Genomic DNA, 17,539 nt, shown 5'->3' with positions numbered 1-17,539 from the left:
GTTTTCCTTCGCTAGGTTGAAATGTCATACGTCCCACACATCCCTACTGTTAGCAGTTTATCGAGTATTAATCTATCCTATGCCTTTGCTTGAAGGATATCTAATAAACTAGGAACATGATGGTATCAGTTCCTTTACCTGCTAGTACAACAGTTGGCATTTTTCCAGCCTTTCCCAAATTCATCTCGAGTGTAAAAACCTATTTTTGTGATGTGCAGACAAACGTGATTTCCTGTTGCTGCCTCCTGCACCGCCTCTTAAAATGTTGCTTCGACTTGCAATGCTGACCCCCACTGCTTAGCCCGTCAGCAGCAAGGCAACTTCTATTGAAGCTTAAAAGCTGCTAGGAGCAAAACAATGTGCGAGACCAGAAAAGATGAATGTTGTAGCCCTTTCCAAAATAACTTAGTGATTTTTTTATGGTTCACTTATACTCCCTTTGTCACTTTGTCCTTCAAGAAGCTATCCAGCCAACACTCAATTCTGCTGAAGTTGCCTTTCTGTTGTGTCATGCCAATTCTTCTCAAATCCATCACCTTCTGTGTCTAGCAGCCTGATTTAAATCATCTCCTTGTTCCTTTCTCTGATTACTGGTAATGCCATTGTGGTGCTTGTCAACATTTATATATACTCCTTGGAATCCTGAAAACTATAAGATAAACAGTTCCTTGTTTCTGTGTACCTCCTCATAGCCTAGGTGTCTAATCTCCAGAATTTGAAACTTGTGCGTACTTTCATGGTAGATGATATTCAAAGGGTAAATCAGCATAACTGTCCAGTTTATGGGTGAGATCACTGATGTAACTATTTTATGCACAACATGGCTTATCTGCCACACTGGTTATTTTGAGTCTGTAATAGACACCTTATGAAAAATTACAGGTATTGCCTGGACAACAGCAGAGCACTTGAAAAGGATATTCGATTTGGGAAACTTCAGTCTCGCCTTATCCGCTATGAAACTAACACAACCTGTTCGAGAGAACAGTGTCCAGTTATTTATGGATTAAGCCCACTGTCGTCTCCTGCAGTCCTTTCAGAACCTGGAAGTGTACCGGATGGTGAAGCTTTCCAGAACGATCAGAAAAATACTGGTGGGACAGGACAAAAGCATACATCAAGGAAGGTGGAGAGTTTCCAACTCAGCAAAAGGTAACTTTCAAATGGCGATAACAACAAAATATGCTGCAACTTTTTAGTCATTCAGCCTGCACCTGTACTAAATGGAAGAATGTTGACATTTGTGATGCCATCTACCTTCACTCAACCTGAAGTTGTGTCTTAAATTTTCATGCTCATTTTAGTTTTGACAGGTCCAGTCTCATTTGCTGAATGCTTCCAGCAGTTTTGTACATTTGTTTCAGATTTGCAGTACTTTGTAACCTTCAATAGCCTGTGATTGCAAATGACTTTATAGCTGCTAATTTGGAGTCATTTGTTTGCGTGTTCTCTGTCCCTCCATTATTTCCACTCCCCTCTTTTATACCAATATTGGCGTGATATTAAATAACTGAAATATTTCTGAAAAGAGAGCTGCATCGCCAAAGCCTTTTTGTACTCATCTGGGCAATACAAGAATACCAATTTTCAGAAGTTTTATAATAATTTATATTGCAAGGTAAAGGGCTGCTGATTGGTTGGCAAGTGGACTTTGATTAGCTGCCATGGAGAAAGCTAAGCGGAATTACAGGTATTCAAGCTCCGGGGCAATTCTTTTTAAAGTGCAATGTTTGAGCATATTCCTTTAGATTACATGCAAATAGGAACCCATTCTGTGTAAGCTGCTGCTGGTAAGTCAAAATAAGCCATATTACAAGCTTGACTGATTATCTTAGATTGGTTATTAGTGTAGCCATCGGTGCACTCATGATTGTTCAGGAAGTGCTGCCCATTTGCAAACGGTGTGTGTGTGTGTGTGGGTGGGTGGTGGTGGGAGCAGCTGGTTGGGGGTGGTGCAGGGAGACAAACCTCAAAAGGAGCAGCTCTGACAGCCATGATTTTCTCCTGTCTGCCATTTTGGACAGTTCCTTAAAAGTGGAGCCGCAGATAGACAAGGCGTTTGGTACGTTTACCTTTATTGGTCAGTGCATTGAGTATAGGAGTTGAGAGGTCATGTTGATTCTGTACAGGACATTGGTTAGGCCGCTTTTGGAATACTTGTTCAATTCTGGTCTTCCTGCTATAAGAAAGGTGTTGTGAAATTGAAACGGTTCAGAAAAGATTCACAAGGATATTGCCAGGGTTGAATGTTTTGAGCTACAGGGTGAGGCTGAATAGGCTGGGACTATTTTCTCTGGAGTCTCGGAGGCTGAGGATTGACTTTATCGAGGTTTATAAAACCGTGAGGGAAATGGGTAATGGGTAGAGTGAATAACCAAGGTCTTTTTCCCAGGTTAGGGGAAGACAAATCTAGAGGGCATAAGCTTAAGGTGAGAGGGGAAAGATTTCAGAGGGGCAACTTTTTCATTCAGATGGTGGTGCATGCATGGAATGAGTTGCAAAGGAAGTGGAGGAGGCTGGTACATTTACAACATTTTAAAAAGCATCTAGATGGGCACATGAATAGGAAGGGTTTAGAAAGGTGTCAGACTAGATTAATTTAGGATATCTGGTTAGCATGGATAAGTTGGATTGAAGGGTCTGTTTCAACGCTGTTTGGCTTTATGACTCTATAACGGTTGCTTGTAATAATAACAGCTGAAACATCTACACAATGAAAAACAGCAGAAAAGAAAAAGAAACAGCATAAGCTATATGATTAGCCTTGTTGGAACTGTAGTAGTTCGGATATGCCCATTGAAAACTAATCTTCATTGCTTTGTCTCTCCCAGACTTAGCAAATCCAAAAGCACAGAATCTCTGAATTCCCAGTATTCACTACGAACATCACAGGAGGCTGGAAATAATGGAAATAATTCAGTCGCTGGTTTGCGGGAACATGGTCAAAGCCTTGCAACTGTTTCAGCTTCCAGTAAGAAGCCCAATAGCCAGATTCAGAGAATGGCAACAAAGGCTTGTCATGAAAGTGTGAAAAAAGAATCACGATCTCAGAAGCACAAAAGGGTAAGGCATGTGTCAGGTTGTTTTATCGTATAAGAATTCTCTTGTATAGCTAGCTAAGAATAGCAGTATACAAAGCTGCCAAACCTGCTGAGATTTTCCAGCAATTTCTGTTTTTGTGACTAATCTGTTACAAGCAAAAGACAAGCACACATGGGACCTAACATTTCTATATGTCGAATGGAGCTTGGCTTTCCCTGAACTTCCCCTTTTTTTTGTCCATTTCTGATTTCAGTTCAAAACTAGGGTGTCACAAGTGTAGTCATGAGAAGATGAGGACTTGTGCACTGGTTTTCCAATTCAAGTCATGGGGTCAGGTGCATCTCTGAATCAATTGTGACAGTTAATGTAAGCTTATGGACAATTTGCTGCTAGTTTAGTTGAAACATTTTCCCTTATGATATTTATCCTGCATGTGACTTTGTTCTCGTTCGGATTTTTGTTTTCCTCAGAAACATTATTTATATCAGTGGGAATTTGTTGTGCTGATATGCTCAGAAGTAGAAAGGGACTTATGGATTTTAAGTGAGGTATACTGCCCAAAAGATAACGTCTGCACAATAACCTCTGCAGATAGGTGCTGAGATTTTGTCACAATGTCTGATTTTTGAAAATAATTTTTCCCAAAGGAATAAAAATAAATCCTAGAGCAGATTTGACACTGGCTATTGGGAGAGCAACAGTGCACATTGCAAGTTCAGTAAGACTCTTCTTCGAAACTTGGAGTTTCTAATTTCATAACTTTTTTTTTTAAAGATGTTGGTTGACCATTCTAAATTGTGTTACTCTGAGGGCAGCATAACTAAGGTACATCAATTCATGGATCAGAGATAGAAAGCGTATTTTGGAATTAATCTGTAAGAAAACATTTCTTGAATCATTTAAGAACAGGACCTGAGCAGAGAAATGTTCCTTTATTTTAGTTTACACTCTGGTATTTTCTCCTTAGATGCTGAAAGAAGTTGTGGCAAAAGTACTCGAAAGTAATGGAATTTCAAAGAAGCATAAATCTTTTCTATCTTGCAGTCAACGTTTGTTTAAAATATCCATGCTTTACCTGAAGGTAAGGTTCTTTAGTCTAGCACTCTGGGCCACCAAAATACAGTATTTGTTTTGTTGCAGTGTGTTTAAAAGCCATTGGTCTTTATTTTTTAAGGAACATTTAGCTTTTCGGGGCAACATGTTTGAATTGGTTTTCTTTGGTATTTTAAAGTCAATTAATGTCTACCTTCATTATGCAGTAATCAAGTCTCTATTTTGTTCCACAGTGATCCTTTCATTAGATAGAATGGGCTGCATTTTATTGTCACAAATTGAGTAGGCCACACCCCCTCATATGCAAAATATGGTGTGATGCTGTTGGCTCAGCAATTCGAAGTCAGCATACCAGTCTTTGTCAGATGTCCAATTGCCATTTTGAAATAACCAATTGACAACACATTGATCAAGTTTAAAAAACCAATTGTGTGCTTTTTTTTCGCTGCCAACTCCGTTTCCCAGGTATTGATTAGAAACTTTTGGAGTACTTTACAGTATGTTTGAGGAAGCAACAGAAGGCTGGAAGGAAAGGCCTTCCCAAAGGGCTATGGCTGCATGAAATAGCAAAGTCTGATGGTGACGATTATATCATTTTTATGTTTCTTTAATCATTTAATCTTTTGAAGGTGCCTTTAAAAAGTGATTGAGAGTTGGGCCTTTAAATTGGTGACAGTGACCAGTTTCTTGTTCAGAGCATAATTCCCTCTCCAGTGTAATGTCCTGGTCTAGGCTGCTGACTGGGCAATAAGACCCCCTTGACACTATTAATTTGCTACTTTTCTGCCAGGCAGCCATTTTTGGTGTTTGCTGAGATATCAATGTTAGAGATGTAGCAGATCACTCCTTTCCATTTCACCACTCTCACTGCTGAAAAATTAAAAAATTCAGGCCAGTATTACCATTAAATTTTCCTTTGAGTCATACAAATCTGAATGTTCACTGGGGACATTTTGCTTTGATTTTCTTCAGGTGTACGAAATGTAGTGGTGGGCTTACTGCCAATGTTCGCACTTGCTAGTCACATTCTCAGGATGATCAAAGTTATGTATTTTGTGGAGTCTCTTTGGTACTGAGCAGCTATAAATGTCGAGGAAATTTTCAGTACTGAAAGAGAAGTCACAGAAGTAGATGTTGAAACCAAATTGGACGTGAATAATTTCAAAATAATGTGGGAATGTACTTTTTTAATGGTATGGACACACTTAGTCCTTGGCTGAGCATTGAGTGGTTGTGCTCTTTTGAAGTAACCTGCAATTTTCAGATCATCATGGAGATGTCATGTCTTCAAATGTAGATTCTTAAGAAGTTAATCCATGATTTTATTTGATGGAATCTATATATCTTATGACTAAAAATTGATGTCCTGACAATAGATGTCAGTTTAAAAACATCTTGTAGAAGATTCAAGCAGGAATGGTGAAGCTTGTGTAAAGAAAGATTTGAATGGATGACAGTGTAGGAGTTTGGAGAATGGGGGAGTAAAGTCTGATGACCTTCACAGCTAGCTTGACTACAGTGACAGACCAATCCTTTGACAAAAGACTAGCTTCAAAGAAGACTTTTTTTTAAATCTGAAAATTCTCTTCTTTAACTATTTATTTTTTGTGGCCAGTAGCTTTTCTTTCAAAGTTAAAATTAACATTTACAGCATTATTTCAATTGTGACTGTGATGACCCTGGTAATTGTACTGCTAACAATAATATTCCTTGATACAGTATCAATGATATGATGATTTAAATCCAGTCCTTACCTGTGAAAAGAGCAATTATTACTTAATGTAAATAAAGCATTTTCAAATTTCCTCTGACTGATGGTGAAAATCACTATGTAATTTCAGATATCAGTAACAATAACACATTAAAATATTAATATTGGTTAAAAAGTATGTAATTCAAATAGGCAGGTAATCTTCCCCCAAAATGTAGATACTAATGGATTTTTTTAAAGATAAAGTAGGAAATTGTAGCATTGCTTTCTCTGTTGGTGCTCCTCATGATAGACCAATAGCAAGTATTATGTATCCAGATCCAAGAGTAATGAATGGTCAACTTTCAAGCCATGTGTTGGTGGTAGGCAGTCGCTCCAATTCAGAAAAAATTAATTATTTCTTAAATAATTTACTCTTTCATGGGCTAGATGAACATTTCTTGCCCAGTCCAAAATACGTTTGCAAATGTGATGGTGAGCAACATTCTTGAATCTAAGGATATTACATTATCACCACTGGAAGATTCCATTTTGTTAGAAGGTAACATTATTATTGCTGCCAGATCGAACCAGAATGTGCAGTATAGTCAAAAAGATGGGTAAATCCATGTTCCTGTTCTCCCAGTTCCTGGTCACTTTCACAGGGAACTTCCATTAGAGTTTGGGCTTGTATGATTGTAGCTCTGATTTATGGATCCAAGGTTCCTGTATTTTCAATTGTTCAATGGAATTACACTCTTTTCCTTGCATGATGGGACTAAAGTTATGGCACCATATAATTATTCTTCAAACATGGTACTTCTAATTTCTATCATAGAATTTTCAACAAAAAGACCAGTCCGTTGTGTTATTGCTTTGTCCCAAGTGAACCACTAGTTTTAATGCTTCTGTTCGTCTCACTTCCCTTACAAATGTGTGTAACAGAAAGAAAATGATAAATGATTCATCAAACCTGCTATATCTTGTCATACAATTTCGGCACATAATTTGCCCATTCTTCTCCCATTCTATGCACCCATGCAATCTCCTGGGAGACAGTAAAAGGCTTGCTGCTTTGGGAAATTTTTCTCAGACCCTGAAGCAAGTTTTACTAATTTAAAATTCTTAATGTATGACTTCAACCTGATTCTTTTTGCTGTCTCCCACGTCAGCTAGATACTTTCTGATTATGTAAGTGTTCCAACATTAATCATATGCACATTGAACTATGTTTCTCATCCAAAAGAAGATGATGGCCCTTGAAGAAAGTCAGTATCTTGGCAAGGAACTGATAGAGGCAATGAGCTGCTAGATCGACAAGTTGGTATGCTCGCCAATAAAATAAAATTCTGTTTGCATTGGGAAGAGTGGGAGGCAATAGGTTAACTTAGTCAACATTTTACTTGGGGTTTATGGGCTTTTAGTTGAAAAGTGTGGTGCTGGAAAAGCGCAGCAGGCCAGGCAGCAACTGAGGAGCCGGAGAATCGACCGTTTTGGGCATAAGCCCTTCTTCAGAAATTTTTCAACTCTGGTCTCCAGCATCTGCAATCCTCACTTTATCCTTTATGGGCTTTTAACTAATTGCTGGCCAAGAATGAAGCGTTCAATAAATAACCTTGATGCTAAACCAATTTGGCTTAACATTAACCACCTTGAAAGAGTGAAAGGCATTTAGAGTCCTACTTTTAAATAAGTATCTTTTGTCTGTGAAGCTTTTCTTGTCTTCCTACCTATTATCAAATGATTTGTAACAGTCAGGGTATATTTAATTTTTTTAAGATAGTTTATCGTTGAGAAGAAAATCTAAGAAGTAGATCTTGTACTGTATTTAGTTTTGCAGGCGCAATGACGGCAAACAGCTGGACAGCAGTAGGAAGGACTACAATATGCATCTTTTCTGTATGATTATCATATAGTTCTGAATAATTAAGTATTTTTATGCATTAATTTTGATTATAAATACAAAAACTTGGTTGAAAAACTAGAATACTGTTATATCTGAAAATATTGCACCAGATGATATGAGTATGCAAATTGGGTGAAGGAGTAGGCCGTTTGCTCATCAAGTCTGCTCTATCATTTGATAGTGGCCTCAACCCTATTTTCGATGTCATGTAAAGTTGTGTAAAATGACATTGTTTGATTCAGAATTCCCAATTGACTTTTAAATATAGGATTTAAAAACGTCACGTGGACTACATGAAGAAATGAAAAAGACTGCAAACAATAATGTGCGACAGGTGAGCATAATTCTTTGTCAAGAAGTATCCTAGTTACTGTCTTATTGTCTTATGTTTTGGTTAGGTTCCTCCACCACTATTGTAATGATCACATATGTTTTTGCGAGAACTAACATCATAATCTCATCTCATCTTTTACTTTTATTTTAATTTTAAATTTATTCATGGGATATGGGTGCTACTATCTAGGCCAACGTTTGTTGTCATCCCTAATTGCTCATGACAAAGTGCTGGTGAGCTGCCTTCTTGAACTATTGCAGTCCATATGGTGCAGACATACCTACAATGTTACTAGGAAGGAAGCTCCAGGATTCTGATTCAGGAAAGAACGGCAGTGTAGTTCTAAGTCAGAACAGTATGTGGTTGGAAGGGAAACTTACAGTTCCCTTGCATTCTTCTGCCCTTCTAGGTAGTAGAGGCTGTGCGTTTGTTAGTTGCTGTTGGAAGGAGTTGTGGTGATTTGCTGCTATTGATCTTGTGGATAGAACTCACTGCTGTCACTTTGCATCACTTCAAAGCTATACCACAAATGTCATCAAATTAATTGGCAATTTCTTGAATCAGTACCTTTTTTTTAATTAACAATGTTAATAAATTGAAGTGAAGTACCCAGATAACTGGTCTTTTCATGTCTATGATGAAAGAGCATTGTTGCTTGACATTCCACATGTCATTTCAGGCTGGGGCTGGGGAGGTAAATAAAGGTCAAACGTTGCTTCAAAGGTGATATGGTTCTCAAATGAAGGTTTGGAATTTATGGTGCAAGTCAGATACACCATAACTGTACCTGTTGTTAAATGCATACTAAATACTTTCTTAAATAAAACTTGTAAAATGTTTATTTACTTAGCTCTGAGCGTCAAACCAGATAGTAGCTGAGTCTATGGACTTTAAAAACCAGCCAACTTTGACAGAAGTCAGGAGGGCAAAAAGGGGGCATGAGACAGCTTTAGCAAATGCGGTAAGGAGAATCAAAAGGGCTTTTATAAATACATTACGGACAAAAAGGTATCTAGGGAGAGAATAGGGCCCTTCAAAGATCAGCAAAGCAGCCTATGTGTGGAGCTGCAGAATATGTGGGAGATGCTAAATGAGTATTTTGCATCAGTGTTTACTGTGGAAAAGGACATGGACGATATAGAATATGGCGAAATAGATGGTGACATCTTGAAAAATGTTCATATTACAGAGGAGGTGGTGCTGGATGTCTTGAAATGCATAAAGGTGGATAAATCACTAGCACCTGATCAAGTGTGCTCTAGAACTCTTGGAAGTGATTGCTGGGCACCTTGCTGAGATATTTGTATTCTCTATAGTCACAGTTGAGGTGCTAGAAGACTAGAGGTTGGCTAACATGGTACCACTATTTAAGAAAGAAGGTAAGGAAAAGCCGGGAACTGGAGACCGGTGAGCCTGACATAATGGTGGGCAAGTTGTTGGAGGGAATCCTGAGGGACAGGATTTTCATGTATTTGGAAAGGCTAGGATTGATGGGAAAAAGTCAGCATGGCGTTGTGTGTGGGAAATCATGTCTGACGAACTTGGTTGAGTTTTCTAAACAAATTGCAAAGAGGATTGGTGAGGGTAGAGCAGTAGATCTATATGGACTTCAGTAAGGCATTTGACGAGGTTCCATATGGGAGACTGGTTAGCAAGGTTAGACCTCATGGAATTCAGGGAGAACTAGGGTGGTGGTGAAGGGTTGCTTTTCATACTGGAGGCTTGTGATCAGTGGAGTGTCACAAGGATCAGTATTGGGTTCAGTACTTTTCATCATTTATATAAGCGATTTGCATGTGAACATAGGAGGTATAGTTAGTAAGTTTGCAGATGACACCAAAATCGGAGGTGTAGTGGACAGTGAAAAAGGTTACCACAGATTACAACAGGATTTTGATCAGATGGGCCAATGGGCTGAGGAGTGGCAGATGGAGTTTAATTTAGATCAATGTGAGGTGCTGCATTTTGGAAAAGCAAATCAGAGCAGGACTTGTACTCTTAATGGTAAGGTCCTAGGGGAGTGTTGCTGAACAAAGAAACCTTGGAGTGCAGGCTCATAGTTGCTTGAAAGTAGAGTTGTAGGTAGATAGAATAGTGAAGAAGGTGTTTGGTATGCTTTCCCTTATTGGTCAGGGTATTGAGTGTAGGAGTTGGAAGGTCATGTTGAGGCTTCACAGGACATTAGTTAGGCCACTTCTGGAATACTGCGTGCAATTCTGGACTCCTTCCTATTGGAAGGGTGTTGTGAAACTTGAAAGGGAAAGGGTTCAGAAAAGATTTGCAGGACATTGCAAGGGTCGGAGGATTTGATCTACAGGGAGAAGCTAAATGGGCTGGGACTGTTTTCCCTGAAGTATCGGAGGCTGAGGGGTGAGCTTATAGAGGTTTATAAAATCATAAGGGGAATGGATAGGATAAATAGAGAGTCCAGAACTAGGGACATAGGTTTAGGGTGAGAGGGGAAAGATATAAAAGAGACCTAAGGGGCAATGTTTTCATGCAGAGGGTGGTGTGTGTATGGAATGAGCTGCCAGAGGAAGTGATGGAGGCTGGTGCAATTGCAGCATCTAAAAGGCATCTGGAAGGGTGTATGAATTGGAAGGGTTTAGACAGATATGGGCCAAGTGCTGGCAAATGGGACTAGATTAGGTTAGACTATTTGGTTGACATGGACGAGTTGGACCGAAGGGTCTGTTTCCGTGCTATTCATCTGTGACTCCAAGTATCAGCTTTGTCAGAATATATTTTGTTAGCAAATCAAATTATTTACAAGTCTCCAGAATGAAAGTATTCTGCAAGGTCCCACTCAAGATTTTAGCAGGCAAATATCCTAGTTCATTGATGCAGGTCTGTGTGCAGCCAATTTGTGCAAGTTAACCAACAATTACCGGACTTTTGCAGGAAATTCATAAAGGTGGCCGTGGACATTTGTAGAGAATTTTCCATCCTTAGAGGTGTGTTATTAGTTCCAAAAAGATATTGAGGCTTCACTATAATATATATCATAGTTTGAAATGAACAGTAATGATCTTAATGACATCCCTATATGTTTGTATATGCAAATCAGGGAAATCATGGGGATGTAGTGAGTTAATAGACAATTATAGCAGTAGTTATCACAGGCTATTAGCACATATTTCATTTTATTGGCCTATTGATATTAATTTAGAGACTGAAGTAATATTCTGGGGATCCATATTCAAAATCTATATTGACAGATGGTGGAATTTGAATTCAATAAAAATCTGATTTGTGGAGTGTAATCTAATAATGACCATGAAACTGTTGCTGGAAAATTCAAACTTTTCACTTATGTCCTTATTTGGTCTGACCTACATATGACACCAGAGCCACAACAATACGGTTGAATCTAAACTGCCTTCTGGCCAGTAAATGCTGGCAGAGCCAGTGATGCCCACCCAGGTCTGACAGTGAATCAAAACAAAACATCAGCTAGTTCTTGGAAACTAGTGGTTTTGATTGCTATTCCTGAATTATCCCATTCTGTTTTTTAGATTTTTGAAATAATTTGATTGCTAATCTCATGAGGTCACATTGCTGATACTATGCTGAAACATGAAAAAATTTCTGTCACAATGGCATGCACAGCCATTCAACAGGATAGTCTTTACACAATGGAACAAAATTATTTGATGGCTTTGTATTAGCTACACAGTGGCACTAGTGAAGTGGGCAGGAGTGGAGGAAAGTTATCTGTAAATGCTGGAACATCCTCTCATTTGGAAGAATCGTAGACAATTGATTTGATTCTAAAGTGGTATATTTTCCATCGTTACCACTGTAGCAATATAGGCTTTAATTGCATCTCCACGCAACAGGTATCCAGGATCTCTAGGCCTGGTGGGTGTTATGCTTCAGCATTAAATTGGGCTTCAGACAAATTTTGGGCAATCTATTTCATTTTCTTCCCTCCTGGCACTGAAGCTTAATCACTGGAGATTACATGAAGCTACTCAGCGAGCAAAGTTTGGCAGCAGCAGAAGTTTTCTTCCCCCATTTCTCACTTATGATAAATTTTTGTGTGTGATGGAGGTTGGGCCACAGGAAATCTGTCAGGATCTGCAACCCATTAATGGGGTGGGCAGACATGAGCAAACTATTTTTTACACAGCAAGTTGTGCCCTGCAAGCACTGTCTGAAAGGGCAGTGGAAATTAGTCCATTTGTAACTTTCAAGAATTTATCTAATTCTCTTTTGAAGGTAAAATAGGTTGCAGAGTTGTGGTCAAGGGTTTGCGAGAGATTAATCTGATAGATCTATCAAAGAATTGGCATACGCCTAATGGACTGAATGTCTTCCTGTGGTGTACGATTCACTGGCTCATCGTGCCACCTTTGATGGCTTACAGTTTACTCAACCTTCATGACCTTTTACTCACTGAGTCATTATAAACCAGCATGTCCAGCTGTACTGGAATACCTAAAATAATCTGGCTGAATTGCTATCGTTCTAATTAATAACTTTATGAAGAAATTAATTAAACACACCATAAACCTTCATTTTTGGAAAATTAGGTTTTCAGGTCACGGTGGAGCAATGCTTCACAAGACTTTGTCTAGTTCATGAATTTAATCTGAATTAACAGACCATGTGTTTAAGTTGCTTCTGAAAGTTGTGTAATTTTTTTTCCTGTAAAGTTTTGCTGTGCCTAGAAGACATCAGTGTTTCTATATCGGGCAATGAGGAAAACCTCAATTACTTTCAAGAACCAAATAAGATGTAATAGTACCATATGATTTGAAGTATTTTTACATTGTCATATTTTACTTCCTGTTTAATAGCTTGCTTATGTTGGCTTTTTAGTTCAATGTCCCCTGCATGCACTTATATGCTTTCCTTTGCTAATATCAATTCCATGGTGTGAACTATTATAAATTATGATTTGTTCTACTTTGCATTACTTCCTTTACCCTGTGACTAATTCTATTCTTTCAAGCTGTCTGTCTGATCTCCACTCATGGATGAGTATAAGGTTTCCTAAGCTTGAAAGTTGGGAAGGCTTTATTCTACTCCCTATCAGCTTCTCTTAACCAAGCAATTAAAGTCCTTGGTATCCTATACAAACAACTTTAAACCTCACATCATCTATGTCCTCTATTTGGTAACCCTCCCACTGCAACTGACCTTTGTACGAGATAGACTTAACATAGCTTTTTGTCAGCCTTTAACCTCCACTGTTCATGCTCCAACTATTTGTTCATTGCTTTTGCCTTGCAGGGCAATTATTGACTTCTCATTCTCCCCAAGTAGTTCCATAATATTATTCCACTGTCCACAAGACCTCGATCCTTTCATTCTTCTACTGAGTCCTTTTGATCATTTTCTTCCGGTTGTTGTTTTCATATTGGTGAGAAAACCTTTAGCTATAACTCTGTCTCTCTAAATCTCTTGTTACCATTTAACTTTCAGTATAAACAAAAATTTCTGAAAACTCTTCAATCAACTTTCAGTCCTCTTTTCAAACTCCCTCACCATGACTAAAGGGCTTATTTATTCCTTTACTAAACAAAAACTTCCATAAAACACCCTATTGTGATATTTACTGTGTCAAAGGTGTTATATACCTATAATTTCTTGCCACCTTATGTAAAGCAATGGTCTACACACAGACTGCAGGATGGGCAATCAACAAATTTCTCCATCAAATCTGTTTGCTGTTTCTTGTCTAGGTGATTGACTGGGTGTTAGAAAAAACTGACGTGAAGTGAAATTCAGGAACTCTAACTGGAAACTCTTACTCAGTCTGCTGGGACTTCACCGAAGAGCTCTTCACATGAAAGAATACAACGTAACCCAAATATAAAAACATGTTTAATTGTGTTACATAGCAACATCAGTGTAATTTTGTTTCTATTCTGAAGGCTGAAATACTTCGAGGCCAGTAGAATAATTGAGATTTTGCTTTTTATATTTGTATTGAAACTGTGCATTTCATTCCGAAGGCATATATAATCCAGTTAAAGATTTTAATCTTAAATTTTTACCATATTTAAATTTTAAAACTAAAACATGCTGGTTTTTACCTGATCCATTTTAAACCACATGACTTGTGACGGAACAAAACTGCCATAAATCCACCCTATCAGTTGCTGTAGGTATGCCAGCTGCTTCAAAATCTAGTTTGTTAAATAGTGTAAAATGACTTTGAAATACTTTATAAGCTTTCAAAAACAAAAAAAAGTCATGACAGCAAGCACCCAAATACCAAAAACCGAATTAACTTAAAATGGAGGCCATCTTCCCTGTCCTCTTTTAGATATAGGATTTGCCCTGCTTTGGTATGAAAGTAGTAATCATCGGACAAAGTCCATTCTTGTGATTTTTTTTTAATGAAGAATTATAATGTGACCCTTCCTTACCACATCTTGTTAAGTAGCCTTTGAATATTATCTGAGCCGAACAATTAAGAAGCATCCTGTGTCCCTTTATTATAGCTCTCAGAATAGAAAATGTTCTATTCTGGTTTTCCAAAACAAATGCTGCAGCTTAACGTAGAAATCTGTACATTTATATGTACTAGAAGTCTCTAGTATTATTTTAATGCTATTTCTTGTTTCTACTCTTCTTTTCCCTCAACATCTCCAATAACTTAAACATTTTAAAATCCAAATTGTTGACAGCCATTTGAAAAATGAAGGATAAAAACTGGAATATATCTAAACTGATGATCATTGTTTTAAAATATGAAACAGCTAAAAAGTATGGGAGAAAGCAGTCCAAGTAACATCCAGAGCATCATCTGTAAATGGAGAATTCTACAGGCTGTTCTCAAACAATATCTCTTGTTTTGGGCTTTTTCTTAAACCTAGGAAACAGTTGTATTTGTAATGTTAATGCAGAAATAATATGAAGACAATGGGCAATAAATAAATCTTTAGGAACAATCTCATACGATTTACTTAACAGCCATCATTGAGCTGAACCTGAATCTGTCACATTTGTACCATGTCTGGACTGAGGCTTTGGACTTGGTCTAAATTACTCTAGGCAGTTATCCTGCACTTGACTAGATGTGATATTATGTGAATTCAAAAATGTTTTTGGAAAATGTCCCTCTGGTGTACCCAGATCATTTACTTGTCCAGCTTTTGATCTGTGGAGGGCAGTTGGTCAAAAATTTGAAATAACTGGTCAAAAGAACATGCATTTCCAACATAGTGATTTTTGTTTAATTGATTGTGCTGTAAAATTGTGCACATTTTCTGTAAAGTGCATTTGAAATCTAGTGACTCAAAGTAAGACTCCTGTAAAGAAGCAAATGAACACACAGAAATAAAGTTTTGATAATCTTTTATTCAATATTCATTTATATACAATCAATTTATCAAGCATATTCTTGAAATTAAGGAAAAAGTCTCATTTTATTTTATTAAGTAAAAAGTACAGAAAATGAGCAGGACAATGTTTTGTCGTATATAACACTCAGCAGTTCACAAAATCCAAATTGCATTTTTTACATTAACTGTTTCTCGATTATATTAGAGTTGGAAAGCTGGATCCTTCAGAAAACTGACGTAACTTTTCCTTGGTTTTGCTGAATTGCTGAGCCCACCAATAAGATTAAAGTTGAAAATTTAGTCCCCTTCCACTATATAGATTTATAACATTTAATTAGTGGGTCTTTATTCAGTTTATGATATATCTTTGCTGGTGTTAACGGTGAATATTATTTATTGCGAAGACCAAGTTTACTTTAATGCTTTATTAGATTGTATAGGTGTCATATTAAAAATCACTATATACTGTATCCCATATGCAATTGTCACAGTACTTAATATTGTAAATGAGAACTGAAGGCACATTAAAGTATCAGCTGTGGATTATTTGTCCAAATTTTTTAAATGCTTCACAGTAATTCAGTATATCAGCAAAATACTTGTTGGCAAATGCTAGCTCAGATTTGTAGAACTGCTGAGAAACTAGTAATTTGTCATTTTAATTGTGTTCACTTCGAGAAAATAATTTTTAATGAAGTTCTTGGGATCCTCGTATCAATCTAATTCATAATTGATATGCTATAAAGAAGCATTTGTAAATGATCAGTAAGTTAATTCCAAATCTGTCTTTCTCTGGTGTTAAATCTCCTGAAATCTTTGGTATTAACCTTTTTTTTGTGTTTAACTCAACATTTGTATTTTGATTATAGAGCATGTGCTAGATATGATTTCATCTTAACCTAAAGTAACACAACAGTTTACACCTAGCTGCTTTCACATTGCCCTTTGTAGAATGCCGAATGTGTGGAATCTGTGCAGTCCGTTGCTTCAAGTAAACATGATGGATTTTCTAAATTCAGCAACCAGGAAGGCTGAGATTAACTGGCCTGCAAATTTTGAGAATCTACCAAATATCTACCTGTTAATATCAACTGCACAGTATACAGCCAACTTTCCTTTCCAGTACACTGAAAATGCTTTTATGTACAGTTTATTGTATTGTAAACCTCAGCCAAGAAAGTAGAGAGGAGAAAGAGGGAATTCATACACTGAACAGGGATTAGAACAATTAGGGAAGTGTCTAAGTAGTAAATTATTAACAGCATTAGGTTTTTAAGAAACACTTATTTGAGCAGGCTTATGATAGTTGACTGTTACAAAGCCCTGGTAAAGGTAAAGGAGAGGAGATATACAGACACAGTGAATGATGCAAGTAGGGATATCAGCCTGGGACAAATCAGAATGGTTGTAGAATTGATGGGTACCATTCAGTCTCTGCTGGATCTCTGCAAGAGTAATTTGGCCCAGTGGTTCTGCAAGAGGTTGTAAGTTAAGGTCATGTAAAGGTTCACTGATGTAAAGTTAATGTATGAGAGATGAGAAACTAGTTACGCTATTCTGTTTATTCTCGGTAATGTAATTTTGTTTTAGAATAGTTGCATTTCCATTGACTGCTCTTGTTAGTATTATCCAATGATAATGAACAACAGTAATTCTTGTTCATAGCCCTTTAAGGCATTATAGACATTGGCATGTAAGTACACCCATAGTGCTGTTAGGAAAGGAATTTCAGGATTTTGATACAGTGACACTGATGGAATGGTGATATAATTCCAAGTCAGGATGTTAAGTGGCTTTATAGACTTGAAGGAAACTATGTAGATTATGCTTGTCCCATGCATCTGCTGCCCTAATTTCAGAAACACAAATCCCACCAGACTTGCCTTCACTTTTAAGTAATTAAAGAAGTCTGGTGTAATCAAATAGATTCAAATTTGAGCACTTGGAACACTTGCCAGATGTTCACCTCAGTGAGAACCTAAAATGTAAGCAATAGTTTTATTTACTGAAATGTTGGGAATTAATTAATTTAATTTCTGCTACCTTCCGTCTCTCCTCATGTTTAACACTGCTCTACCAATGTGTCTAATCCATTAGCTCATGAAACAGCCCTAATTATATTGCTATTAATGCTTTACATTTGTTACACTGGGCATTATTATAGGCTATGTTAAGTGAGATTACTAGTTTGCAAGATCAGGGAATGAGACCCCTGA

The 17,539-nt window shown here is 37.4% G+C and overlaps 1 protein-coding gene across 2 annotated transcripts in view; it reads left to right on the top strand.

Moving 5' to 3' along the window:
• Positions 1-15,345, top strand: part of LOC122549231 (MDM2 binding protein) — a 78,152-nt gene extending 62,807 nt beyond the window's left edge. For both annotated transcript variants that reach the window (XM_043688681.1, XM_043688680.1), the window contains exons 18-22: positions 883-1,152; positions 2,832-3,063; positions 4,010-4,123; positions 7,960-8,025; positions 13,716-15,345. In XM_043688681.1, coding sequence (XP_043544616.1) covers positions 883-1,152; positions 2,832-3,063; positions 4,010-4,123; positions 7,960-8,025; positions 13,716-13,754 — 721 coding nt within the window. In that variant the 3' untranslated portion in view covers positions 13,755-15,345. The remainder of the gene's footprint in view (positions 1-882; positions 1,153-2,831; positions 3,064-4,009; positions 4,124-7,959; positions 8,026-13,715) is intronic.
• The last annotated feature ends 2,194 nt before the right edge of the window (positions 15,346-17,539 follow it).

This window comes from Chiloscyllium plagiosum, chromosome 4 (assembly GCF_004010195.1).
Source record: "Chiloscyllium plagiosum isolate BGI_BamShark_2017 chromosome 4, ASM401019v2, whole genome shotgun sequence".
In the NCBI taxonomy this organism is placed as follows: Eukaryota; Metazoa; Chordata; class Chondrichthyes; order Orectolobiformes; family Hemiscylliidae; genus Chiloscyllium; species Chiloscyllium plagiosum.
Note: the sequence above shows the minus strand (reverse complement) of the source record. Positions and strands in the feature narration are given on the sequence as shown.